The sequence below is a fragment of the Perognathus longimembris genome, chromosome 23 (assembly GCF_023159225.1).
Source record: "Perognathus longimembris pacificus isolate PPM17 chromosome 23, ASM2315922v1, whole genome shotgun sequence".
NCBI classification, from domain to species: domain Eukaryota; kingdom Metazoa; phylum Chordata; class Mammalia; order Rodentia; family Heteromyidae; genus Perognathus; species Perognathus longimembris.
In genome coordinates, this window is record NC_063183.1 from 28106491 (window position 1) to 28134172 (window position 27682).

Sequence of the window (27682 nt, forward strand, 5' to 3'; positions counted from 1 at the left end):
CTGTTGAGTTTGACAGCTGGTGGTTGCTATGTGGGGATTTGGGGGAGGGGCTTCAAGCCTAGAAGTCAGTGTGAGTCTCCACCGCTTACATGGTTACAGGGCGCAGGCAACACTGGGCCTTCACCATATACAGATGCCCCAAATACTGTTCCCTCTGAAGTCACCTCTTTGCTGTGCCTGGCATATTCTAGAAAAGTAGCCGTGTGTGTGTGTGTGTGTGTGTGTGTGTGTGTGTGTGTGTGTGTGTGTGTGTAGCGTAGAATTATTTGGGGAAAACCTCTTGACAATGGGCGGAGCAAGAGAACCCTTCTCAGGGAACCCAGCCCACACCCAAGGGTGCAACCTGCCCAGGATCCCAGCTGGCAATGGGATCTCACCCAGAAGCCATCCTGGAGTTAGGCTGGGTGGGTGGCTGGCTCTGAGTCTGGGAGGAAGCATGCTTCCCGAGGGCTCTCCGCTCACTCTGGGCCATGAGTAGCAGGGGCAGAACCCCTTCCCTGGTCAGCACAGCAGCCCGCGCAGAGGCCCTGGCCTGCGCCTGACCCTGCCCCCCCCCCCCCCCCCGCCCCTCGAGGGCTCCAGGTTGCGTTCAGTGGCCCCCAACCAGAGACGCCCAGAGTAGCCAGGACGGGTCTCCTCCTCTCCTCCCGGCCCGGGACTGCTTTCGGGGAGGCCTCCCGGGCTGCAGTCTCCAGGGCGCGCATTCTTGGGTGCAGGTGGCACCGATTTCCATGCCCGCGGGCGTCCCCGATCACGGGCTCGGCGGGGCGCGGGGGGCCGGGGGGAGCGGCTGATGTCGGGTGTAGACCTCCCAGCCGCAGAGCGGGCTGAACCGCTACTCCACCTCTTCTCAATTCCCTCGCATCCCCACCCCAAGACCAGAAATCCCCAACCCGCCCAGGACCCGGACGGCGGCCGCCGCCTCCTCCCAGAGCGAGCGAGGGAGGCCGCGCGCCGAGGCGGTGGCTGGCGAGGGGGAGTGGAAAGGGAGGCCGGCCGGGGCCGGGAGGGGGGGGGTGGAGTGGCGATGAGGGGATTGGAGGAGGGGGTGTCATTGGCTTTTTCTTTCTTTCTTTCTTTTTTTTAAGAAAGTTATTTCTCTCGCGAGAAACCGCTGCGCGAACGGTACTTGAAGAGGTGGGGAAAGGAGGGGGCCCTTCGGAGCCGGGGGGCAGAGACCGTGGGTGCCACAGGCGGACCGGCGGCCACAGCTGGGACAGCTGCGGGCGGAGCGCGCGCCGCGGGGCCGGGGACGGAGGACCCGACGTCCACACATCGCCTCCCCGGAGTCGGAGCCGCCGCCGCCGCTGCTTCTCCGGTAGGTGCAGCCTGGGGTCCCCGCGGGGCCGGCGCGGGCCCCCCGGGCGCTGGAGCTGCAGCCCCCCGGGGGGCTCTCGCGTGTGCGCCGCGCGCGCGCGCGCAGAGGGACGGGGGATGGGGTGTGGGTGGGGGGCAGCGCCGACACATCGCAGCCAGCGCCCGGCCTTGCTCAGCCGGGCAGCTTCCCCCCCTCCCCGGTCCCCGGCTCGGTCACGGATGCTCCGGGAAGGGGGCCGTGGGAGGCTCCCGGGACCGGGCGGCGTTCCGAGCGCGCCGCGTACCCGGTTCCGCCGGGAGGAGGGGAGGCGGTGAGGGACGTGCCCGGGAGGCCGAGGGGGCAGCCGAAGGCGCCGGGGCCAGGGTGGGAGGGGGCCGGGCTTCTCCGTCAGCTGTGTGGGTCGAGCGATCGTCCCTGACACCGGCGGACCGCGCCCCGCGGCGCCGGCGATGCGCGCGCGCGCGCCGGGCTGGGCTGGGGAACCGGGGGGACCCGGAGGCTCCGGCATCCCCGCGCCCTGAGTGTCTTCCCCCGCTGTGGGATTCGTCTCTTGTGTTGCAGCTGGCAGGGGCCGCCTGGAGTGGGAGCAGTGCCTGGAAAAGGCGGGAGGAGCCCGGCTTCCCCCCCCCCCCCACCCCCTACACACACACACACACCCCGGGCGGGGACGAGAGCGGCGGACCGACGGCGGCGGGAGAGCGCGGGGACCCCAGCGGCGGCGCGGGGCGCGCCGGGGCGCAGCGGGCGGCAGACCGAGTTCCCCGGGCGCGCACGGCGGCGGCGGCGGCGGCGGCGGCGGGGGGCCGCTCGGCACCATGCGGCGAGGGGCGCTGCTGGAGATCGCCCTGGGATTGACGGTGCTCTGCGCGTCCTACACGAGCCACGGGGCGGACACCACCTCGGAGGCTGCGAATGGCAAGGAGACCCGAGCCAGCCGGGCCAAGAGAAGAGGCGGAGGAGGACACGACGCGCTGAAAAGGGTACGGGAAGGGTCGACGCCCTGGATGGGGTGGGGGGGGCCTCCTCTCCCCCCTTCCCGGAGATGAAGACTCCCGAGCCCACCGCAAGGGCCAGGTCCCGGGGCTGAGCTCCGAGGCGCACAGTCCTGGTGGCTGCTGCTGTCTGCGATGTCGCCCTTGCGCCTGCCCTTGCACCCTTACGGATCTCCATCCGGGAGGAGGAGACCTGGCTACACGGGGAATCTCGGGCCATTGCGGGGTCGGGATTTGAGGAGGCCAGGACAGTTTCTTGAGGAGGAAGGGGGGGGGGGCGGGGAGGAGCCCGGCACGCGCTCTGTGGATGGATGGGCACCCGCCGTCTGTAAGGGAAACGTCCCGGTGACAGGTAGAGGGAGAGGCGCGCGCGCGAGCGGCGCCTGCTGCTTGAAATTAAGGATGGAGTCCCCTCCCCCCCCGCCCCGCCCCGGGGCTCGGCTTCGCGTTCAGGTTGTGCACCCCCCCACCCCCACCACCCCTACCACCCCCAGAAGTGTTTTCTGAGAACTGGCGTTGGGGTTGGGTGGCGTGCTGCTGTGGCACCCCGGTGGCCGGCCGCAAGCAGCTGCTGTTCATTTAGGGGGTGGGGGTGGGGGTGGGGGTGGTGGGGTTGGGGGGGGGGTGTCGGTGTTCCGTACCTATCGCGCCCATTCCACCGGCTCCGTATTTCGGTGTGAAAGATTTAAAGGATGCATCTTGACCGAGAGTGGCCAGGTCTCCCGACTGTAAGAGACTGGAAGGAAATGCACTTCCTTTTAGACTTTCGAGAATAAAACAGAAGTCTCTTTCCGAGAGTTAAGTTTAAGACTCCATAGAAACAGTATGATGGGCCGTAAAGGACACCCCCTCCCCCCACCCCCCCATCTCCTTGGAGGAGGGGTTTTCTTCTACACTGTCGCTGATGTTGGTTCATTTTCCTGGGTGATCAGTGGCTTGATGATGTGACCCTGGTTGACCAAGTGAGGGTGTGCACTGGATAGGCCCTTTTGTCATGGGCTTTTCTTTCTTTCTTTCTTTCTTTCTTTCTTTCTTTCTTTCTTTCTTTCTTTCTTTCTTTCTTTCTTTCTTTCTTTCTTTCTTTCTTTCTTTCCTTCCTTCCTTCCCTCCTTTCCCTCCTCTCCTCTCCCTCCTTCTTCTCTCTCTCTCTCTCTCTCTCTCTCTCTCTCTCTCTCTCTCTCTCTCTCTCTTTTTGTCAGTAGTAGGGCTTGAATTCTGGGCCTGGATGCTGTCCCTAAGCTTTTTTTTTTTTTTTCTTTCTTTCTTTCTTTTCCTTAAGGCTAGCATTCTACCAGTTTGAACCCCAGCTTTACTTCTGGTTTTCTGGTGGCTAATTGGAGATGGAGTCTCACAGACTTCCCTGCACTGGCTGGCTTTGAACCTGGATCCTTAGATCTCAGTTTCCTGAGTAGCACCTGGCATTATGGACTGTTTTAACAGTGCATATGCAATGAATTTTGTGTTTTTATGGCTCAGGTGCAAGAAGGAACATTGTAGTAAACTTAATAGACCAGGTTTTGAATCCTACTCTAGGCTAAGGACAAGAGGATTGTCATAGCTGAGCACTTAATGCTTGTGGCACAATATTTTTATTTTTGACCCCAGGAAATAGTTCTGATGAATTCACTTCCATCTTGGCCTTTGTGGAAAGAAAACTAAACCCAGGATTCTACCAATGTTGGAAATGGAATTTGCTGATCCTGACCAGACAACAGACATTTATGACCCAGGGTACAAAGCATGTAGCAAGTCCAGCAAATAGGCTGAAAAATCCTCACTATCCTATTGCCTCTAAAGGACATTGATTCTGTGGATGAAAATTTTTCGAGGAGTTGTTGGGTCTGGCCAGACTTTTCTCTGGCACATTCCCATGTGCCATTACCAGCCTACTTGTTTCTCTGGCATACATAGACCCATTAGGAAAACAGAAAGTGAGTTTTCCTCACTTTGTTGTTCAATAGGACACCATGCTTTCATTGACACCGGCAGCTACTTCTGTTGAGTTTTCCAATTTTCTAATGGTTATTCTAGGGAAATGCCTCTCTACAGTTGTCATGGTATTTGATCACTAATAGACTTGCATCCTATTATAGTTTTTACAAAGCATTCTTAAAATGTAGTATTAATAGGGAAGTAATTATGAGTGTTTCTAATTCTCACGTTATCTATAAGGTTATCTATCTACATAGAGGTTCTAGGGGGTATTAAAATGGTCATTTAAAATGATATGCAATTAAAAGTATTTCCTTCCTACCTTTGAGAGACCATTTTCTTAAGTACTTCTCTTTTCTTCTTCTTTTTTTTTTTTTTTTGCCAGTCCTGGAGCTTGAACTCACAGTCTGGGCATTGTCCCTGAGCTTCTTCTGCTCAAGGGTAGCACTCTACCACTTGAGCCACAGCATTACTTCTGGCCTTTTTCTGTTTATGTGGTACTGAGGAATGGAACCCAGGGCTTCATGCATGCTAGGCAAGCACTCTACCGCTGAGCCACCTTCCCAGCCAAGGCTTTTTTGTTGCTGTTCTTTAAAAATTATCTTTAGTATTGTTAGTTTACGAGTACATGCATCTTGGCCACCGATACCCCTTCCATCATTCTCCCCGAGTCTAAGCCAATTTCACCCATCCACTCAAGTTACCTGGTTCCATTTTCACATGTATATTATGACTATATTTGCCCATCTTCCATATCCTGGGATTTGAGCTCAGTTCCTCGTGCTTGCTGGGCAGGTACTCTACCACTTGAGCCATGCTCCCAGCTCTTCTTACAGATTGGTCTAGAAACATTCTAGGTGTGTATACATGCATGTAAACCTATCAGATACACATATAGAAACATATGTATACATGCACAGATAAATGTATTGAATATACTGCAGATAATATTCTTGACCTTGTTTTCTTTTTCAACAACTTAATTTCCAACTGTTAGACTCATGTGGATCTGCCTCCTGTGTTAGTAGAGTGCAGTCTAGCATCCTATAATGTGACTGAAAAGGTTCCCTAATGAGGGGTCTTTAGGTTGTGTTGAATAGTTCCCTATTACAACCGTCTTCTGTATACCTCTGTGTGGACAAGCTTATTCTTATATGTTATATAAAGTAATAAAAGTAGAAGCACTGACTGGAAGGTTTTCCCATAGATTTTCAACACTCACCTGCTCGTGTTAAATTTAAACCCTATTTGAAATTTCTTCGCCATTACGGTCTCACATGAATGAGCCTTTTAACCATGTCCTGCTGTATAAATCACCAGGAAAGGCAGCTCCATGATTACATTTTTTTCCAGTTACGGCTTACACTTTCTCCTTTTTGCTCATTACAGCATCCACTTCAAAACGAATCCCTCTGAGCACAGCAAAACCGGCTTGTCATGTTCATGTTAATGGAAACGCACAGTTTATGAATGAAGGTGATTTGTAGTCCCTGATGCAAAATGGAGGTCAGGCACTTGGAGCACCAGGCTCATACTTCTTCTGGTTAAAAGGTGCTTGACGTCCTCCCATGTCTGACATCTACTGGTCTAATCTCCCCAAGAAACACTACCATTTCATTTTTCTCTGAGGTGGCAGGTGACGACAAATTTTTCCTTGGTATTCATAAAGTCCACAGTCTTTTTCCGTAGCTCCTCTCTCTGCAGACTTGAAACCTGCCTGTCTAGCCTGCCTCTCTGGGGGTGTGTCACCCAGCTTGTCTTCCTTTCCTCCCATCCTTTTGCAGGTGTTTTTCTTTCCTCTTCCCCTCTGGGCAGCAAGAGTTGCTCCACAGTGGAAATTTAAGCATCCTCAAGTTTCTTCACAGCTTTTGCTGTGTTTTCTTAGAGTAAATTGCCAATTTTGGCTTTTACAGGAAGTCTTTTTTTTTTTTTCTCATTTAATGGAGCGAGTGTGGTTCTCCCATTCATTCTGCAAAAATCATATTTGTGGGCTGGGAATGTGGCTTAGTGGTGGAGTGCTTACCTTGCATGCATGGAGCCCTGGGTTCGATTGCTCAGTACCACATAAATAAACAGAAAAGCTGATGGTGGTTCTGTGGCTCAAGTGGTAGAGTACAAGCCTTGAGCAAAGAGAAGCTCAGGCCTTGTGTTCAAGCCCCAGGACTGGTAAAATAAATAAATAGGTCATGTTTGTTTATTTTCAAGTAAGAATTTTGCAAGTTGAGGAAATATTTTCAAATAGTAAATGAGTAGTGGCTTTTCTTTTCCTGGGCATTGATTAGCACGTGAGAGATGACTTGATGATGAGAAATAATAAAATCCTAATTTTGTCAGCAGTTAATTTTATAACTCTCCTTAGCTAAGTTCTCTGACAAAATAGACAAAAGTGTGGGAGACAGTCATACATATGCAGTTATATATATATATATATGCATACATATATACATAAAGAGCAAACCAACTCTAGTTGAATAGCATTCATTATGCAATATCCTTTATTTATAATTGCCCAATTGCTTTAATTTCTAAACAAGGAGATATAGCAGTTTAATATCAAAGTGAAAAATTCCTGGCTGGGAATATGGCCTAGTGGCAAGAGTGCTTGGCTCTTCTTATACATGAAGCCCTGGGTTCGATTCCTCAGCACCACATATATAGAAAAAGCCAGAAGTGGCACTGTGGCTTAAGTGGCAAAGTGCTAGCCTTGAGCAAAAAGAAGCCAGGGACAGTGCTCAGGCCCTGAGTTCAAGCCCCAGGATTGGCAAAAAAAAAAAAAAATTCCTTACAGTGGGACCTCCTTTTTCCCAGTCCCCAGGAAGTAGGGACAGTTTCCTCTCCTTGTCATGTAGTTCTAGGTGGAAGAGTCTCTTTGTAGTTCACACAGACCGTCCCCTTGTGCTGATTCCTTTTGCCTTTGTTTATTTGTTTACTTTTTCCAGAGGTCTTGTTAGCAGAAAATCACACATGGAATAGTTCATACACAGGGTAGTTTATGTGCCGGCAAACTCCAAGGGATTCATTACACAGAAGTCTGCTATGGAGGAACTGTAACAGAGAACATAGAAAATGTTCTGTCAACTTTATAAAGTCTTATTTTATTTCACAAAGAAGACTTTAAGACTCCATCTGCAGTTAGCTGGGTGAATAAATAGGGGGAAACACTCCTCTTGTGGTAAGGTTTGTGCTCATATTTATTGATAGGATAAAGTGAAAATACTGGTATATCATTGAAAAAAAATATAGAAATATATATTTTTTAATTTGCCAGTCCTGGGGCTTGAACTGATAGTCACTGTCCCTGAGCTTCTTTTGCTCAATGCTAGCACTCTACCCTTGAGCCACAGTGCCAGTTCCAGCCTTTTCTTTTCTTTTCTTTTTTTTTTTTGGCCAGTTGTGGGCCTTGGACTCAGGGCCTGAGCACTGTCCCTGGCTTCTTCCCGCTCAAGGCTAGCACTCTGCCACTTGAGCCACAGCGCCGCTTCTGGCCATTTTCTGTATATGTGGTGCTGGGGAATCGAACCTAGGGCCTCGTGTATCCGAGGCAGGCACTCTTGCCACTAGGCTATATCCCCAGCCCCAGTTCCAGCCTTTTCTGTTTATGTGGTACTTTGGAATCAAACCCAAGCTTTCATGCATGCTAGGCAAACTTTTTACATGGCTACCTTCCACCTCCTACCTATAGATGCTTCATAGCCAGGATTTCAGGTATGAGCCATTATACCAAGCTTGTTCTTTGAGATACGGTCTTGCTAACTTGTTGCCTGGGCTATCCTTGAACTACATTTTTTTTTTTTTCTGTTTTCTGCCTCGCAAGTAACTGTAGGTACAGGCACGGTTCCTAATGCTAAACAGAACTCAAAGACTTCATTAACTCAGGAAACCATTGAATTTAATCGTGTGGAATGCCAGGGGCATATGGCCCCAGAGCCTGGAAGTGCTTAACAGTTGGTAAGAGAATGGAGAATCATGAACCACGAGTCAACGGAAAAGTGTGTAACTAGCATTAAGGAAAAACAAATATGGATGCCCTTTAATTTGATGGGGTTACACCCTGGTAAATCCTGCCAAGCATTCGAGAGAGAATATTGTACCAAATATTTGCTAGCCTGGGAAAAGATCAAAATGCAAGCTTGGAAAAAGTATCACTTTCACATCATCCAACAGTCAGTGTCCTGATTCAAGCAGCGTGAGTCAGGACCCTTTGAAATAATAATCACAATCATAGTCACTAATGTTGAGATGACATTTATGTGCCAGACAATCTTCTAAATGTCTTCTGGTGTGATGATAACTCATTTTATCCTCACGGCCTTCCTGTGAGATGGCCCTGTTACTCATTTGCTTTCCCAGATGTGAGAGCTGAGGCATGCAGAGGCTAAGTTCTGAAGACAAAGTCTTCCTATTCAATTTTCTTTCCCCATTAATTTTAGTTATGGTTTTGGTTTCTCATTCCACCGGACCCCCCCCCCCCCAAAATGCAAGACCAAGACATTGGTAAAATTCCACTTCAAATTCCTAATATTCTTTCAGGCTAGTGCACAAATCCTAAGAACAGTTAATCACATCATGTTATGTAGAAATCTTTCTGTGGACATGAATACTTCCCACAAAGAAAATCCTAGGATGTCAGAAGTTGTGCCGGCGACCCTGGGTAGTAGCTTGGGTGTTGTATCTTTTTTTTTTTTTTTTCCGGCTAGTCCTGGGGCTTGAACTCAGGGCCTGAGCACTGTCCCTGGCTTCTTTTTGCTCAAGGCTAGCACTCTACCGCTTGAGCCACAGTGCCACTTCTGGCCATTTTCTGTATATGTGGTGCTGGGGAATTGAACCCAGGGCCTCAAGTATACGAGGCAAGCTCTCTTGCCACTAGGCCATATTCCCAGCCCTGGGTGTTGTATCTTATTATACTTTGATTTTTTTTTTTTAATTGGAGATGGTAGGTGTGTGCTCTCTATGCTGCCCAAACTTCTGAGCTTGAGACTTTATTACATCCTCCAGAATCCCTTGTTTCCATGTCTTGTGTGAGAAATTTTTCTGAAAGGGGTTGTATTTCTATTTTCTGAGGAAGCAGACACATCTCTTTCTTGTATCCTTACTGGTAAAGATGAATTATTTCATGATCGCCCTTTTGTTGTTTACTTCAGTTGTCAGTAAACTCAGAGCTGATATTTTTACTTTAAATTGCAGCAATAGTCCTGAAGAATGTAACTGTTCCGAGGTTGCCTACTTAACAATGTTTTGATTGTCTTATTGCTATGTAACAAATGACCCCAAATTTCGTGGCTTAAAACAACGATCTTGTTTAGAAAGGCAGAATGGGGAATCTTGTCTCTGCTTCCCACAATGTCTGTGGGGCTGGATTGAGCAGTCACATGACTCTCCTAGTATGTTGGGTGCATGCTATGCTGCTTACTTTGGTGTAGTTTGTCTGAATGGATGGATGGACAAAGGAATGAAGAAGCGAAGAGCCACCTGTGTGGCTCTGGCGAAGGCCTTTCAAGTTGTAATGCTCTTGTGCATTCTCCTGCCGATTGTATTCATTGGATGGAGCCCTGGAGTATTTTTTTTTTTTTTTCCTACACAGTGAAATTGAGCTCTAGAGTCAGGGACTAGGCTTTGCCCAAGGTTTGTGTCTGGGTGGATGGTTCTGGAACAATCGTTTTCTGACCTTTGGTTGCCTGCCTTTGCCTCATACGAATGGCCGGGGGGGCGGGGTGAGGGGGCTTATGGCTAGGCTTGAATGGGCTTCTGTGTTCTCAGTGCCGGCCCGCTTCCTTGATTCTTTACAGTCTCAGATTGTCCTCCCACACATGGCCTGTCTGCATGGTCCCCAGCAGCTAAGCCAGGCTTTGGACATGGCAGCTTGGGGTCTCCCGTGTGCACTGAGGTTAGAAGCTACTAGGCTGTCTTCAGACTTAGTCTGCAACTGAATGATGTGGAATTCCATGAAGTCACAGGCCTTGTGCAGATTCAAGGCCATGGCTCCTACCTTTGGAGGTGAGGAGGATATGTTGGGATCATGTTTGGAGACTGGCTAGTGTAGTGATTCTTTGAGAGGAGTAATCAGATACTTTTATGTTTCAATTCTAACTTGATCTGGTGTGGTAGGGCTCATTCTCCACTGAGGGTGCTTCAGTGTGTGTGCCTGTGGAGATGGAATATTAAAGGCTCCATGAATATAGCAGTGCTCTTAGCTTATTCGCACTTCTGCATATAATATCTTCAGAAAATAAGATTGTGGCTACTGGCTGGGAATGTGGCTTAGTGGTAGAGTGCTTGCCTAGCATGCATGAAGCCCTGGGTTCGATTCCTTAGTACCACATAAACGGAATAAGCTGGAAGGCGCCGTGACTTAAGTGGTAGAGTGCTAGTCTTGAGCACAGAGGGGCTCAGGGACAGAGCCCAGGCCCTGAGTTCAAGCCTCAGGACTGGGCAATAAAATAAATAAATAAAAAGAAAGGAAGAAAAGAAAGATTGGCTATTCACAAATTGATACTATTTATTTGAATAGGAGAATTATAATGCTAACAATTTTCATTTAGCTTTTTAAAAGAAATACAGTAAAAAATTTAAACCATAATTACTCTATATATTAACTTGAGTATTCAGTATGTGTTTTTGTCTTTTTTTTTGGCCAGTCCTGGGCCTTGAACTCAGGGCCTGAGCACTGTCCCTGGCTTCTTTTTGCTCAAGGCTAGCACTCTGCCACTTGAGCCACAGCGCCACTTCTGGCCATTTTCTATATATGTGGTGCTGGGGAATCGAAACCCAGGGCTTCATGTATATGAGGTGAGCACTCTTGCCACTAGGCCATATTCCCAGCCCTGTTTTTGTCTTCTATATGCTATTTTCCTTTCAATTTCTACTCATAGTCTCATTTTTATAAAAAAAAAAACACCTCAAATAGAACTGATGGAGTAATCACACTGTTAATAAAATAGAACTGGGCTAGGACGATAGTCAGATGTGGATTGTGGATGGACTCTGCGATCCCGACTCCTAGCTGAAAGTTCCTTGTCACTTTCCAATTTTCTCATCTCTAGTGGCCTTTCTCAGTTCGTTATTGCTGAGTCTCTTTGTTCAGCCTCCTGGGAGCTGAAGGGAGAAAGGAAGGATTCCCTATCTCCACCATTCCCAGCCAGAGATGTATTCCAGACAGCAAGCGGGCTTCGAGCGGGAGAATTGCTCCATTAGACAAGTGATTTGGGTCAGTGTTTTGAAGGGTTGTGAATTCCTAGACCATCAGTCATACTTACATTCAAATGTAAGTATCTGAATACATCCAAGTCCAAATATAGTACAACCATTTTATGATGTTGGTGTCGAGAGACTGAGGATACACTGTCTGCCGTTGAGACTCATGGTCTTGAACTGAAGTATGGAACAGCTCAATTAATAGAATGAATTCCAGAGACAGGACATCGTGTTTTTAGTTTATTCTCCTTGTCCTCCTAGTCACCACCGGTGTCGCCCTCCATCCTCGTCTTTGTTCTCTTTGCCATTTACTCCTCTCCCTCCTCCTCTCCTCCCTCCCCCTTCTTTTACTCCTCTTTATCCTCCTCCTCCTCTTCCCTCTCTTCTTTCTCCTTCCCTCCCCATCTTCCTTTTCTCTTCCTCTTCTTTTTCCTCTCCTTCTCCTCTTTCAGCATCACGATTATCATCTCATTTCTCCTTGAAAAATATTTTTTTTGGTAGTACTAGAGTTTTGTTTTTGTTTTTAAATCGGTTGTGGGGCTTGAACTCTGGGCCTGGGCGCTGAAGAGCTCAAGACTAATGCTCTACCACTTGAGCCACAGCGCTACTTCGGTTTTCTGTTGGTTCATTGGCGGTAAGAGTCTCATGGACTTTCCTGCCTGGGCTGGCTTTGAACCGTGATCTTCAGATCTCATTCTCCTGAGTAGTTAGGATTACAGGCATAAGCCACCGGCACCCAGCTGGGTTTTATTTCAAGGCCTCACACTTACTAGTAGACCCTCTGTCGCTGAACAGAGCCCCTAACTACCCTCTTTTTTTGGCTCTTTATTTTTTGGGGGGGGTGGGGCTTTTCATTTTTGGCTTTTGATTTTTTTCAGGTATAGTTTTGTGCTTTCTGCCTGAAGCTGGCCTCAGACCATGATCCTCTTAACTCAACCTCCTTGTAGCTGGTATTACAGCTGTGACTACCATGCCTGGCTTGTTAGTTGAGATTGGAGGGGAGGGTCTTGCTAATTTCTTTTTGGTCTGGGAAGGTGTTGAATGACTGTTTTCCTGATGTCTTCCTCCTGAGTAGCTGGAATTACAGACGTGTACCAACACACGCAGGCCCTCTTCTTTTTAAAAGTAATTTCGTAACTAGAGCCACAACTAAAATAGGGAGAATAAGAACATGAAGTGAGAGTTGAAATGTTAGGAAAAACAAATTCTGAGTAAAGTGTGAAAATTTTTCCTGAGAGGTTTAGGGTAAAGTTTTTGTTAAGAAAGGGAAGAAGAGGGCTGGGAATATGGCCTGGTGGCAAGAGTGCTTGCCTCGTATACATGAAACGCTGGGTTTGATTCCTCAGCACCACCTATACAGAAAAAGCCAGAAGTGGCGCTGTGGCTCAAGCGGTAGAGTGCTAGCCTTGAGCAAAAAGAAGCCAGGGATGGTGCTCAGGCCCTGAGTTCAAGCCCAGGACTGGCAAAGAAAAAAAAAAAAGGAAGAAGGCTAAGGGAGAGGGAGGTAAAAAATGAACTTAGCTGAACAGAGCACATCCTGATTTCTGACATTGTGGGTACCAGGTAACTTGTGGCGTTCACCAGCATCATTCAGGGCAGAAAGCTTCCGGAGGAGTGTTGGAACATGACAGACAGACAGATGGTTGGCTGCCAAACAAAGATTACATAAAAACATTTAAAGGAATATAATAGAAAAGCAGGCTAATCCATCATGCATTACGTATCTCTGAATATTGTTTTGTGTAACGCTTGATGTATATCCCCAACCCGCCTGGGTAATGCTTACTGGCTAACACTTCCTCTGCCCTTTCAGTGAGAATTCATAAGATATGTAATCAAAATAAGTTTGTGCCTTTGGGGAATACCTTTTATCTTTATTTTTGGTACTGGAGATTGATTACAGCGCATCATGATTGTCTCTGAGCTCTTTTGCTCAGGGCTAGTGCACTACCACTTTGAGCCACAGCTCCACTTCCCATTACTTGGTGGTTCATTGGAGATAAGAGTTTCACGGACTTTCCAGCCCTGGCTAGCTTTGAGATCCTCAGCTCTCAGCATCCTGAGTAGCTAGGATTACAGGCGTGAGCCACCAGCACCCAGAAAGTCTTTATGGTTTCTAACTTACTAACTTGTTTCTCCAAATGACTGATTTATACATTTTAGGTTCCATGTGATCCATATGCCAACATGAAAAAGTTTCTTGAAATCTTGCCTTTCTTTCTTACCTTGTCTTCATTTCCGACCACTTTGTAATATATGCTTAATTCCAATGACAATCATTTATTGCATATTAGCTGTGTTTGAGTTGGACTGAATACCTAATTCTCAAAATGAACCCCCCCCCACAACACATACCTTGAGCCTGTTGAGATTATTCTGTTCTTTGCGTAGATTCTAGGCAGAACTGCTGTTTTGATTCTCTTTCCCTTTATTGATAGGGTTAATATGAGAGATAGGACGGACAAAGACTTTGACAGGCAACGTTCAAGCCCACAAAGAGTCTTTAATCTTTCCTGGACTGCTGCTGCTTCCCACCAGAAGGTTCAGGCCACTGACCTCAAGTTTGCAAATTTTATATCCCATTACCACCCTGTGAGCTCGTGTACTCCCCAGCGCCACAGAGTTGACGTTGTAGCTGGAATCTGAGAAAGTGTCTGAACATTTCCTGAAGAGTTGGCGAAGAGTGATTTGGCAGTTCAGTCATAAAAACGCAGAGCCTAGTGGCTGGGGCATATGCTGTAATTAACTCACACTGTTTCCTATTTGAGCCTGGTTGTGGGTAATGGGGTAAGAGTGGTGTTGCTTGTGGGCCTCTATTTTTTAAAGATAGAAGAGCTGTTTTCCATGAATGCTAATAACCACTGGCCATGCTTTCTCTGAGGCTTGAATGTGTGGAGACAGGCCTGCCTGAGGTCAAATCCTGGCTCCACCCACCTACTAGGAAGAAACCTCAGTCTAGTGGCTTGACCTCTCCGAGCCTCATTTATTCACTTGTAAACATGCTATACACCTTTCTGTGTTTTTGTAAGACTTAATGAGCTAGTGCATTTCTGGTTCCTAGCATGGGGCCTGGCTTGTTCTCTTACAGTGCTGACCATCTGGCTGCCCTCAGAGAAGGAAAATGAGGGGTGGAGTCATGCAAGAAGTGAATTTTTTTCACCAAAGCACACATTTAGATCATTGTTAACATCTAGATACCCCAGATTCCACTTTCTCCTCTTGAAACGGATGAGTTTCAGAAATATAGGAAGGAAGTTGAACTTCCCCCAAAATGTAAAATCTTAACTATAATGCAAACTTCCTTCACCTGTGGTGATCTGGTCATTCTTAAAGGTAATGTCTGGATGCATTTCTCTTTCCGTCATGATGAGCAAATAGAAGGTATCTGGTTTCATGCGTAGATTGTACCCCCGTAAATCCCATGCATGATGTGACTTCCTGTCATCTCCCCACCACTTCTTCAAACACCTTCATCGTTCTATTTCCTTTTTTTTTTTAAAATAAAAATAAAAATTATCTTTAGCTGGGCCCTCAAAATGGTAATCCTAGCTACTCAGGAGGCTGAGATCTGAGGATCACTGTTCAAAGCCAGCCCAGGCAGGAAAGTCTGTGAGACTATTATTGTCAATGAACCATCAGAAAGGCAGAATTGGAACTGTGACCAACAGCGAGCAAAAAAATAAGGGATAGTGCCCTGGCCCTGAGTCCATACCCCACCAAATACTGGCATACACACACACACATACATACACACACACACACTTTAATTGTACAAAGAGGTTCCAATTCAACCTGTCACTTTAACTATAATCAATCTTATTCAAGGTCATTCCTTCCATCATTCTATTTTCTTCCATCTGTGTAGGATATATTGGCTGCATCTCCTCTACCCATATCTTCTTCATTCACCATTCTCTTTCCTGCTGGTACCATTTCACAGACTGAACCTGCCTTGCATTTCTGTCATTCATATTGAAGGACTAGATTGTTGCATATGAGAGAGAACATGAGATATTTGGCTTTTTGAGTCTGTCTTATTTCACTTAAAATGATTCTAAGTTCCATCCATGTTCCTGCATATGCCATACTTTCTTCCTTCTTTATGATTATATATTACTCCATTGTGCAGGCCACATTTTCTTTATCCATTTATTCATTCCATATTTTAGCTATCATAAACCATGCTGTTTGTTACAGGTATCCGGACTGCATGTTTATTGACTTTCTTTCAAATATATGCCTAGGTGTTGGTATAGCAGGACTGTTAGTTCTATCTTTAGTTTCTAAAGGAAACTTCATACAGATTTCTATTAGATAAATTTGCTTTGTTTTTGTCAGTCATGCAGCTTCAATTCAGGGCCTGATCGCTGTCCCTGAGCTTTCTCACTCAAGGCTAGCACTCTGCTACTTTGAGCCACAGTATCACTTCCGGTTTTCTGGTGACTAATTGAAGATAAGAGTCTCATGGACTTTCCTTCTGGGACTGGTTTTGAACTGTGATCCTCAGATCTCGGCCTCCTGAGTAGCTAGGATTATAGGTGTGAGTCACTGGCACTCAGCTCTAGGTAAGTTTTTAAATTCCCCCTTTCTCTGAATTGAGTCACCTCTACTGACTGGGAAATAAACTTACTGAGTATTATTAGTCACTATTAATACGTCCTCCTTTAACCCTTCAAAATTGGCTTTGAAGTGGTCGGATATTTGAAATTGCATGCCACAAAACTCTCCACCTCCTGATCCTCAGAGGTAGCCAGATAACCTCTCTTTTCCAGCCCCTTGCTCTGATTCCAGAAACATCACAGCGGGGCTTGAGGAACAGGAATTCCATGGCCAGGTGTGAGCCATGTGTTGATTCTACTCTGACCATGCATGGCTTCCTCTTAGAATCGAGAGGCGTTTGGTTAACAAAGAAGGAGGAGGGCGGGGAGGGGGAAAAAGTGGGAGAAAAGGAAATGTGCTCGTTACCTGACTTATGTAACAGGAACCCCTCTGTCCAGCACCTTTAACATTTAAATTAAAAAAAAAAAAAGAGGAAGGAGGAGGGCTGTCAGGTGGGTCGGTTGCCAACACGTCTGCAGTGCGCTCTGTAAGCCTCGCAGTCGCTCCGCCCACTTTGCCATGTCTGTGTTCCTGGGCGCTCTGGGCCTCACTGGTGTGACTGGCCAGGCTGGCTCAGGTTGACCACCCCTGAGAAGAGCCTCGGCCCCTCCCTCTCCAGCCCAGTTTCCCCTGCTCTTGGCTTCGTGCCTGCCAACAGCGTCATGCTCACATTTGTTGTTTTTCTTCTCTGCCTAAGTTCTCTTCAGAAATTGGAAAATATTCTTAGGTGTTTTTTGTTTAAATTTTCTTGGGCAGATTCTCATTTTGATTTTTTTTTTTTTTTTTAGCAAGAGTTGACTTTCAGAGAGATGTTAAAGCTATCGAAGGTCCCGGGAAATGGAACGAGACATAGGTTTTCTTAATGTAGGCCTAGCTTTGGTAGAGTGTCTACCCTCTACACCCTACATGCCAACCTCTGGTTAACTGATTGGCAATGAACTCTAAGAAGCTGTGGTTGCCTGGTATGGATTCACAGCCTATAAAAATGAGAGTGTTTTAAACAAGGAATGGTTTAGATAGATAAGGGTCAGTTTCCTATAGACTATTAAACATGTTCCAAATGTTTAAAATTACCGAATGCCTTTCATCTGCTTGGGATAAATCACACCACTACCTATACAACCAAGTTTATAAAAAAACGACCAAAAGCAAACACCAAAACAAGCGAAAACCAGGTACTTTGTGTGCTCCGCTGACTTCCCAGGAGAAAAATAAACCTCAAGTAAAATAAACATTTCTTTTGAAACTTTTGAAAACCTCGTAGGAACTTTACAAGTACACACAACGCATTTCTCCAGCCTGGTAAGCCATTCCATCTTGAATCTAGACATTCTCAAACATTCGAAGGCAGGAGGACAGGGTCTTGCTAGACCTCACACTGGCTCCTCCACTCATCTGCCTTTGTGCTATTTCTGGAATTTTTTTTTGGTGTAGGTGGGTACCGGGGTTTGAACTCAGCCTTAGGCACCCAGAGTATTATGGGAAGAACAGGACTTTTTCCACAGGAGCCTGAGGCACTATGGGAGCAAGAAGCACCATGATGAACTCCATATGTTAGAGCCACCAAAAATGTTTATCCCTACCTCCCTAACCGTTCCCCTTCTTTCCCTCATGGCTTCTAACGCAGTCAGGGAACAGGAGCGATAACAGCCCCAGGCTGGTTCATGCTGAGAGCGGGAAGGGGGAGTTGAGCAGTCTGGGATCCTCCAGATCCATCTTTTAGGCCGACAGGTGTGTGCACTGTTCGTGTGGACCCTGGTAAGACTCTGGAGGACTATATACATGAGGCTTCTTTCTTCTGGTCATTGGGAGCTTGAAGGACTCTAGTCTAGAAGAACCAAACTTAGCAAGCAGGTTGAGAATGAAGGGGCCAAATCTTAGAATTATTATATCAAGTAGAGATTCCCTGGAATGGCAGCAGCCCAGATGCCCAGAACCAGGTGTGTCTCCATGAGCGCCATCCTTGGGTAGCAATTTTTAAAAAAATCTTCAAGTAGGTGCATAGAGTGTGGTAAGGTAACTTGATTGCGAGGAATAGAGACGCCTCGTTTTGAGAGGTCCGATTGGGAATCTTTGTTGGAAAGCCAGTGAATGCAGGTGGAATCCTGTCACAAAGGCCTGCAGCCTCGTGAATTGACACTTGACATTGTTAGAAAGCTGAGCCATGAGAGCCGGAGAGGAAAGAAAGAGCAGAAAAACAATACCAACAAACCAGATCAACACCAATGGAGAGCTGAAGTGGACGCCATGTTGACTGGAGGAGTGCCAGGAGACACAGCACATGAGGCATGGCGTAATGGTGCCTGAGCTGATCTCGGGGTCAGGTCAGGGGGCAGGGTCACAAGGAAACTCTAGAAGTTCTGATCCAAGACTGGCAGCTCCAGCAACCTATTGTCCAAGTCCCCACCCCTGCTTCTAGGAGTTCAGACAAGCCCATCACCTAGGAGGTGGGACTTCCCCTTCTTCCACCACAAAGACAAGATGGCACCGGATAAACCTGATTTCCTATCTACCATGTGGCCAGGATGGAGCTGGTCAGACCCAGCATCCCCACTTCAAAAGGAGTTGCCATTTAACAAAGTAGTTTATGAATACAGTATATCTTGATCAGTGTCATCCCTTTCAATATTCTTACCCATTCCTCCCTCTCCCATCCCTTCCCACATCTTCTTAATTTTGTAGGATATACATTGGATTCTTGACTGCATTCTCCCCCTCTTCCTTTCTTCGTCTTTCTCTTTGACAGCACTCCACCCCTTTGGAGTACCCACTTCCTAGTGTTTTATTTTGCTGAACTTTCTAAGGAATTATATTATAGTTCTCCCTTGAATCTTCTGTATTTCAGTTAATACATTTGTATACATTTGCATACCACCCAATGTATGTACTTACAAGTTTATAAGCTAAATCTAGCTTCCACACGTAAAGGAAAATATGCATCCTTTGTCTCTCTGGGCCTGACTTCACTTAACATGAAATTTTCCACATCTTTCCATTTCTTTACAAAAGGTACAATATCATTCTTTCTGGTAGTGTTCTTTATAGTCCATTGAAGTATTCCTTATAGTCTGTTCTTTTTAGACTACCCATTGACATTGGAGTCTGTATAAAGTACATATTTTATAATTTTTTGATACTTTTTTTGGGGGGGACTTGAACTCAGGGCCTGAGCACTGTCCCTGGCTTCTTTTTGCTCAAGGCCAGCACTCTGCCACTTGAGCCATAGCTCTACTTCTGGATTTTTCTGTTGGTGCTGAGGAATTGAACCCAGGGCTTCATGTATGCGAGGCAAACACTCCACCACTAGGCCATATTTCCAGCCCTTGATACACTTTATATATATATATATATATATATATATATATATTATACTATACTTATCTATCTATCTATCTATCTATCTATCTATCTATCTATCTATCTATCTGGTCTTGGGGCTTGAACTTGTATTGCGTGTTGTCCTTGAATGTTTTTGCTTATGGCTGGTACTTTATCACTTGAACCATGGCTTCACTTCTGGCTTTTTGGTGGTTAATTGGAACTAAGAGTCTCCTGGACTTTCCTGCTCAGGCTGATTTCACACTATGATCCTCTTGAGTAGCTAGGATGACAGGTGTGAGCTGCCCATGCTCAGCTCTTTTACATATTTTTAAAGTGTAGTCTCTTTGACACTTTTGTCCTTTGTGATTTATTTGTTAAAGAACCGGGTTATATCCTATAGAGCACCACTACTCAAAATGCCAAGCTGCTAACTGCTTGGGAAGACTCGTCTGTGAGGAGATCAGAAGTCTGTGCCCAGTTGTCAATTCCACTTGATACAAAGCACCATATTTAGTTAGCAAGGCTGTTCTATTTTTTTTGGTTTATTTCATAGGAAGACTTTGTCAATGAAGGAAGCAATGAAGTTGTTTACATTCCACACATTCCATTCTAGCTTAGGCTTCTTATCTCATTACAGACGGGACAGCATTTGAGTACACTGCTGGAGCGTTTCTCAGAGTCTACCTTCCCCTAGTGTGGGCTCATGGAAGACCTTTGATTCCTGAATTAGTCATGGATGGCCAGGTAGAGTTAGAAACTTGATCCAGCTCAGTCAACTTTTGTCAAGAAGACTTGATAAATGGAATGTGTGTGTGTTTGTTTGTTTGTTTTCACCTGTAGGCACATTTAAAATTGTGAGTCTTTTTTTTTTTGGGGGGGGGCAGTCCTGGGCCTTGAACTCAGGGCCTGAGCACCATCCCTGGCTTCTTCCCGCTCAAGGCTAGCAGCACTCTGCCACCTGAGCCACAGCGCCCCTTCTGGCTGTTTTCCATATATGCGGTGCTGGGGAATAGAACCAAGAGCTTCATGTGTAGGAGGCAAGCACTCTTGCCACTAGGCCATATTCCCAGCCCTGTGAGTCTTTTTGTGACACCCACAACCATTGATGATCATTGCCCCAAATCACTAGGTTATTGTGTGACATAGTGGGGAATGTTCTAATTCTGTCATCCTCCGTTTATTAATGCACTGGAGTTTTAGGCCTAATTTTAAACTTAACACTCATGGTTCATACCGGGGACATCTGAAAGCACTCCCAAGTCTGCTTTTTCTGACCCACTGTTTTGAGAGGTATAGGGAAATTATATACTATTCAGTAGTAAGGCTTGGCTAGTATGAGGTAGAAAGTTGTATGTAACTTTCCTAGAATGAGCCTGGAACTTGAGGGGCAGACAGAAAGAAGCAACTTTGCAAGGGTCTATTTGCCCACTTGATCCTCCGTCCAAGTCAAAACTGAAACACTCAGGGAGTGTTAGTAAGCAGTATCAGGAACGACAGAAAGGTGGTAAGACTTTGGCTTACAAAGAAGAAATTCTAGTGGGAAAGTTCTGTTCCATTACCTTTAACAATCAAGAGAGGATTGTTGATATCCTCACTCTGCCTTGCTTTCTCAGGAATACTTGTTGGGGTTATGAAATGACAGTACAGTGGGATGGTGAGTTAGGATCTTCTGGACTCTGATAGAAATGAGGAACGCAGAGGGTTCGGACATTCCCTTACCTCTGCATTTTAAGTGTCTGATTTCCAGACTTCCAGATATTTCACACTGGAGAGCTTGGGTTTGGGGTGGGGTTTGAAGTGTTCATTTCTGCAGACCACTGGCAGCTTACTATAGCTGAGCCGTGGTGGCTTGTTGTGGTGAAGTTTCCTTCGGGTTGCCTGCTCTGGAATGTTTCCCATAAAACAACAGTTGAAGTTGTGGTCGGGGTTAGCTGATAATGCAGCCCAGAGGTTGCTATTTGACTAGCTTGGGGACCAAACCGCTACCTATTAACATTGTTTCTGTTGGAAAGGCCATTCCAACTTCTAAATACCAACAGGGAGAAATGAAGTTTTAGAGCCCTACCTGTCTTCAGTTGGAAGCTGTCAGTATTCAGACCTTGCCTTCCCAGTTCCTCCTGCTGGGTTCTTTCCTTCTCCTCTTCAACCTGACCCCATTGGCTGGTTTTCCTAGGGCTGCCCGAACATTCAGAAGATCTTATCTCCTTGCCTAGGGCTCTTGCTTTGAAGATTCCTGGAAAGTGATGAGAACTATGGTTTCTCTCTCCCCTTTCTTCTGGGGATGATCGGGAGGGGAGAGTGAGAATTCCATCTCAGCCTCCCATACACAGCCTCTGGATCACCTCCCTGGTGTACTTGTTTTGTATTTTCAATCATTTTATTCACTGTTTATGAAAGTACAGCATGCCTTTGCTTGAATAGGTGGGGGTGAGTTTTCTCAGGCAAAGAAAATGTCAAGGTAGTCCTTGAACCCATTGGTAAAAATCAAGAGATTGCAGAGTGTTGAGGAGTAGATCTTCAAAACTACCCTATAGCCAGGCACTGATTGCTGGTGCTTGTCATCCTAGCTACTTAGGAGGCTGGGATCTGATGATTGTGGTTCCAAGCTAGCCTGGACAGACAAATCCGAGGGACTCTTACTTTGAAATCACCAGCAAAAAGCTGGAAGTGGAAGTGTGGCTCAAGTGCTAGAGTGCTACCCTTGAGTGGAAAAAATTGAGGCCTAGCGTTCAAGCCCCTGTACAAGCACACACCCACACACACATCCTAAAAATTTCCTGCTGTCGTTCATCAGTTGTTCTCAGAAACACAAATTTCAAATTTGTAGTGTGTGTGTGTGTGTGTGTGTGTGGTGTGTGTATGTGTGTGTGTGTGTGTTTTGGTTTGTTTATTTTGAGGCAACTTCTCCCCATCCCTTGAGAGTCAAAGAATAGTTCCCACTTCTGAACAAATCCTTCTCCATCCATCTAGTGGGAGCACATTCACACCCACAATCAGCTGGGAGATGGAGCTGGGGCAAAGGAAGCTAGCAAGTTAATTAAATCAACGCTCCTAGAAAACTTTGGTATGCCAACGCAGATTCCTGAGGTGTTCGTAGTGTTTAATCAGAGTACCAGAAACACAAAGTGCCCAGTGTTTCAGTGGGAACAGGATTCATTGTCACAGAAACACTCTTCTTTAAACATCTGGGCTTTATGGTTCTGTGTCTTGTTTCCTGTTCTAGTATATTATCCATGGACTTTTGCATTTCAAATCCTGTTCCCCCCCCTCCAAAGAAAAGCATACATATACACGTGTTCCAGTCACCTATAAAAACTCCTAATAGGATTTTAGACTGTCAGTTTAAAGTGGCCTCTGAGATTTAGGAACTAACGGCTTTTGTGGCCTGAAATCCCTTAACTTTCCAGAGCTTTGTGTGGGGATGGAGGATGTGAATGGCTGTCCATTGTTAGTAGCATCTCAATCTAGCATGGTATACTCTTCACCACCAGTGAACTGGCATTGATATCTATGTCTATATCCATCCATCCATCTACTCCTCATTATATAGTAAATCTATTCTTGATTCACATTTCTTTAGATTTTTTACCTCAAGTCCTTTTATGGTCAGGACCTCATCGCAGATAAGATCATGGCGATGTAGTTATCATGACCTTTCGGGTGGTAGAGCATTTTCTGAGCGCACCGTTGAGTCAGTGCTGGTCAAGCATTCTGTAGAATGTCCCTTATTCTTTGATGTTTTTGCTGTGATTAAACTTGGGGCTTGGGTTTGGTGGAAGAAGACAACAGAAATGGGAAAGAGAGAAAGTGTGTGTGTGTGTGTGAGAGAGAGAGAGAGAGACAGACAGACAGACAGGAAAGTAGATGTGAGGCATGGAAGGAGGGAAGGACAGAAGGAGAAAGAAAAGGCAACTTGTGACTAAGGGGAAAATGTTACCGAGTCACTAATTTCCTACTGATGGAGATCACAGAGGATGAGTATGAACTCTTCTTTCTGTCTTCTTTTTAGGCGATTAAAGTATATATTTTAGGCTTATTTTGTTAAGAAAAGTGGCTTGAAGTGGGCTAGAGAGGTTGGCCGGCTTGCATCTTTAAAGTAGAAAAGCAGCACTGTCTGTGTCTCAGACAGTGTCGACCCAGACAGTCCAGAACCTGGACTCCGATCTGGAGAGCCCAGCTGAAACGGGAGGAGGCCAGGGAAGCCACGCCCATGACCGCAGTTGGCTGTTCCACTAGGCACATTGTTGTGACTGGCAGATGGGCTGAGCAGTCACATGTGGTTCTCAAATCACTGTGGAGACACTTGACCTCCGCCTTCAGCAGAGTCCAGAATAAAGGGACTTAAATAAGGGGCTAGAGACATTTGCAGAGTTTGTAGGAACAGTGTGTCCCAGGGTCAGATAGCAGTTGTGGGACTTTATTTTTATTTTTATTTTTGCCAGTTCTGGGGCTTGAACTCAGGGCCTGAGCACTGCCCCTGGCTTTTTTTGCTCAAGGCTAATACTCTACCACTTGAGCCACAGCGCTACGTCCAGCCTTTTCTGTGTATGTGGTGCTAAGGACTCGAACCCAGGGCTTCATGCATGTTTGGCAAGCACTCTACCACTAAGCCACATTCCCAGCCTGTAGTTTTCTTTTTAAGCTTGATAAAAATTTGTCAAAAGACTAACAAAATCATGATGCATGGTTCACAATAGGTAGGGTTCCTTTGTAGACTGTGGTTGTCCCATGAGTACTTTGTTTTGTTTTATTGTTAAAGGTGATGTATAGAGGGGTTATAGTTCCATAAGACAGGTAATGAGTACCATTCTTTTTGGATAATGTCACGCCTTCCCTTGTTTTCTCCCAGTTGCTATTGTGTTTTGGATAGTGAAAGTTATTTTAACTCTACATTAGTGTGATATTTAAGATTCATTCGGGTAATTTAGTGGGTAATTGGGTTCCCTTTGTTATGTGAGGATACATATTTTCTGATGCCTTTCCACACTTATACTCAAGAGGTGTGAGCCCACACCTGTAATTCTAGCTACTTGGGAGGAAGAGATGAGAGGATTGCAGTTCAAGGCTATATGGGTTACAAAGTTAATGCAACCCATTTCAGGTCACCGGTGACTCATGTCTGTAATTCTAGCTACTCACGAGGCTGAGATCTGAGAATCATAATTTGAAGCCAGCTTGGGCAGAAAAGCCCATGAGACTTTTGTTTCCCATTAACTAGCAAAAAGCTGGAAGTAGAGGTGTGGCTTAAGTGGTAGAGTCCCAGTTTTAAGCAAAAAAAAAAAAAAAAAAAAAAAGCTAAGGAACAGCACCCAGGCTCTGAGTTCAAGTCCCAGTACCAGCATGCGTGCATGGACACACACACACACACACACACACACACACACACACACACACACCCCTACCTCAAAGAACAAGCCAGGTATGATGTTTCATGCCTTGTAATCCCAGGTCTTCCAGGAAGGGTGAGTAGGAGAGTCTTGGCCTGAGGCCGGCCCTGAACAAAAGCACAATCCTTTATATGAACAATAACTAAAGCAAAAAGGACTCATTGAGGGGATGGCTCCAATGATAGACTCTTGCCTAGTAAGTAAAGGAACTCGAAGTAAAACTCAAGTACTGGAAAAGAACGGAAGGAGGGGAAGAAGGAAGGAAGGAAAAGAAGAGAAAGAAGAAAAAAAAGAAAAACGGGGGGGAGGCTCCATTGAAATGTTCCCCTCATTAAGGTCATAAAAGCCAGTGACTTAGAGCAGGGTCAGCCTCGCTAGCCCTTTTCTGCGGCTTACTGTTTTCCTTGCCCAAGGATTTGATCCCCGACAGGCTGGGAAACTCTCGCCTATGAAATAGGAGCCCCCTGACCTTGTTTTTATTACCCCAGCCTTGTCTGAGAAGGACTTGGAACTTGGGACAGGAAGCAGCAAGGCGAAGGCTATCTTGCCGTAAGACAGGCCAAACTTGCACAAGTGGGTCTGGCTTCGGAATGCGGTCATGCTGCAGACGGCTTGCACGGGGGCCAATTCTTGCAATGATGTGGTCAGACGTGGTAGAGCCCAGCTGTTGGCCTCATTGAGAGAGACTTTAGCCCACACAGTCTCTTGAGTGCCGTGTCTGAACTCCATCCAAATTGCAAGCCTGTCGAGGCTCACCCATCCCCCCCCCCCCGCCCCCTAAGATGGAGCTGGGTTAGGCACAAGATGGAAAGCAAGTCAAATCACAGAGGAAGACTCCGATGGTTAAAAGAGGTAGCACAGTGGCAACGTGGAATGCACATTTATTCCTCCTCATGGACTATTAGACTATAAGGAACAACAACATATGTAGTGTATTGATGGACATCTTGTGATTTTTGTTACTGTGTTCCTGCCAGTGCTGTTGAGTGACATGTCTTCTTGACCCTCGACATACTTCTCCCACCCCCCACCCCTGTCCCTTCTAATATGGTAGTTCGCATCCCCATTACTACTTTTACGTTGTAGAACTTTGGTGAGTTTAACTTTCCTAAGTCATGGTTTCCTTTGTGCAAAAGATACTAACAACAGAATATACCCCCAAAGAGCTGCCAGGAGAGGGGAATAATATACTGGGTCTTTAGCACTAAGTAGAAAGAGTTTGCCTTCTAAGTTCTTTTTGGGGGGCGGGGAATGGGTTGGTGGAGATGGCTGATGAAGAGGAAATTGTATTTATAGAACGGAGTATCAATGAAAAATTTATCTTCTTCAGTGCTGTTTGCATTGGAACATTAGAATAAAATTATCATGGAATTAACCCACCTTATCTCCTTTAGATTTTATATGTCTTCCTGCTTTCCAACTTAAATAAGGCAACTGATTACTTCTAGAATTCATGCTGTTTTGATCTGAGTATAAGTCAAACAAATGCCACCCAGCTTGTTTGAACGAGTTTCTGTGAGTTTGCTCTCCTCGGGACCTGAATCATTAGAAGAGAAATCTTAACGTCTTTCTAATGCCCTCTGTTAAGCCCTACCACACAGGGGTACTTAATGCTGTCCAAGAACAAATGGCAAGTAGAGGGCACTAATCACTGCCTTGCCGTGATGTGGGTGGGAACAGAAGTAGTTAAATCGTATGTCCCTTCTTGCGAAGGATAAGGTTGTAAAGCAAAAAGGCAGAGCATGCAGAAAAAAAAAAAACACCCCAAATTTATATAACATTTTAAGATAAAAGTGAAAAGGTGCTGAACTAATGAAAGCAGACTGGGAATGAATGAAGCAACTCCTTTAGTTTTATTCTAATAAAACAAGCATCATGATTAAAAGAGAAAAAAACATTTGAACGTTCCAAGTGATGTTGTTTAGTGGGTGTTGGTGCCCCGCCCCCCCCCAACCTACCATATTCCTAGGTTATTCGGCAGGCTGAGATCTGAGAATCAAGGTTTAAAGCCAGTCCAGGCAGAAAAGTCAATGAGACTCGTGTCTCCAGTTAACCAACAAAATGCTAAAAGTGGAACTGTGGTTCAAGTTGTACCTAGCCTCGAGTAAAAAAGCTAAAGGACAGGCCCCTGATTTCAAGTTCCAGTTTCAGCATTAACTTAATAATAAAAAATAATGTTGCTTAAGATAAAAGATGATACTTGAACTGAAGAGTTGCAGGTGATATTCAATGACAAAACAAAAAGAATTATCTCCCTGCATGCCCGGACTCTAACCCCCAGTTTTAACCATTTTTGTTTTTAGTTCTTTTAAATTTGTGCATCAACTCTGCTTGTACTTCTGCTGGGATAACAGGGGCATGCTACCACACCGGCTTATTTTTTGAGATGTGGTCTCCATAACTTTTTTTTTTGCCTATGTTGGCTTTGAACTGTCACCCTCTAGATCTTTGCCTCCTAAGTAGCTGGGATTACTGACATGAGCCACAGCACCTGGCCTATTGGTTGGCTATTTTAAACAGTATGTGATACACTTAAACTTCCAGTTGGTGGGTCAACGTCTCTACTGCCTTCTGTGTCTTTCTTCCTAACCTGGCTTCTGAAGTCATGTCATCCATACCATTAGTTTCACACTGTGAAGCTTTAGAACATTGACATTTCATTTTGTAACCATGGCAAATTATAGTCTCCTCCAGGTTTTGGCTGCAGATTGATACTGAACATTGAAAAACAATAAATAATGTTCATAGTACTATGATTTTTCGAATTCCTTGGAAAATCTTTCAAGTCTGTGGCTTTGGAGAACTGAGATGACTGATTCTGGACCCCCCCTTTTTTTTGGTTAACTTTATCACTGTTATATGTGTTGTTGTTCCACAGATACATTCATTTTTTTTTGTCAGACAATATGTCCTGATTTTCATTTGAAAATCATCGTTGCTCT

General features: G+C 45.8%; 1 protein-coding gene across 1 annotated transcript in view; it reads left to right on the forward strand.

Annotated features, from left to right (window-relative positions):
• The first annotated feature begins 2062 nt into the window (after positions 1-2062).
• The window catches only part of Fbn1 (fibrillin 1), a 192885-nt gene continuing 167265 nt past the window's right edge, over positions 2063-27682 (forward strand). The window contains exon 1 of the mRNA XM_048332978.1: positions 2063-2309. Coding sequence (XP_048188935.1) covers positions 2134-2309 — 176 coding nt within the window. The 5' untranslated portion in view covers positions 2063-2133. The remainder of the gene's footprint in view (positions 2310-27682) is intronic.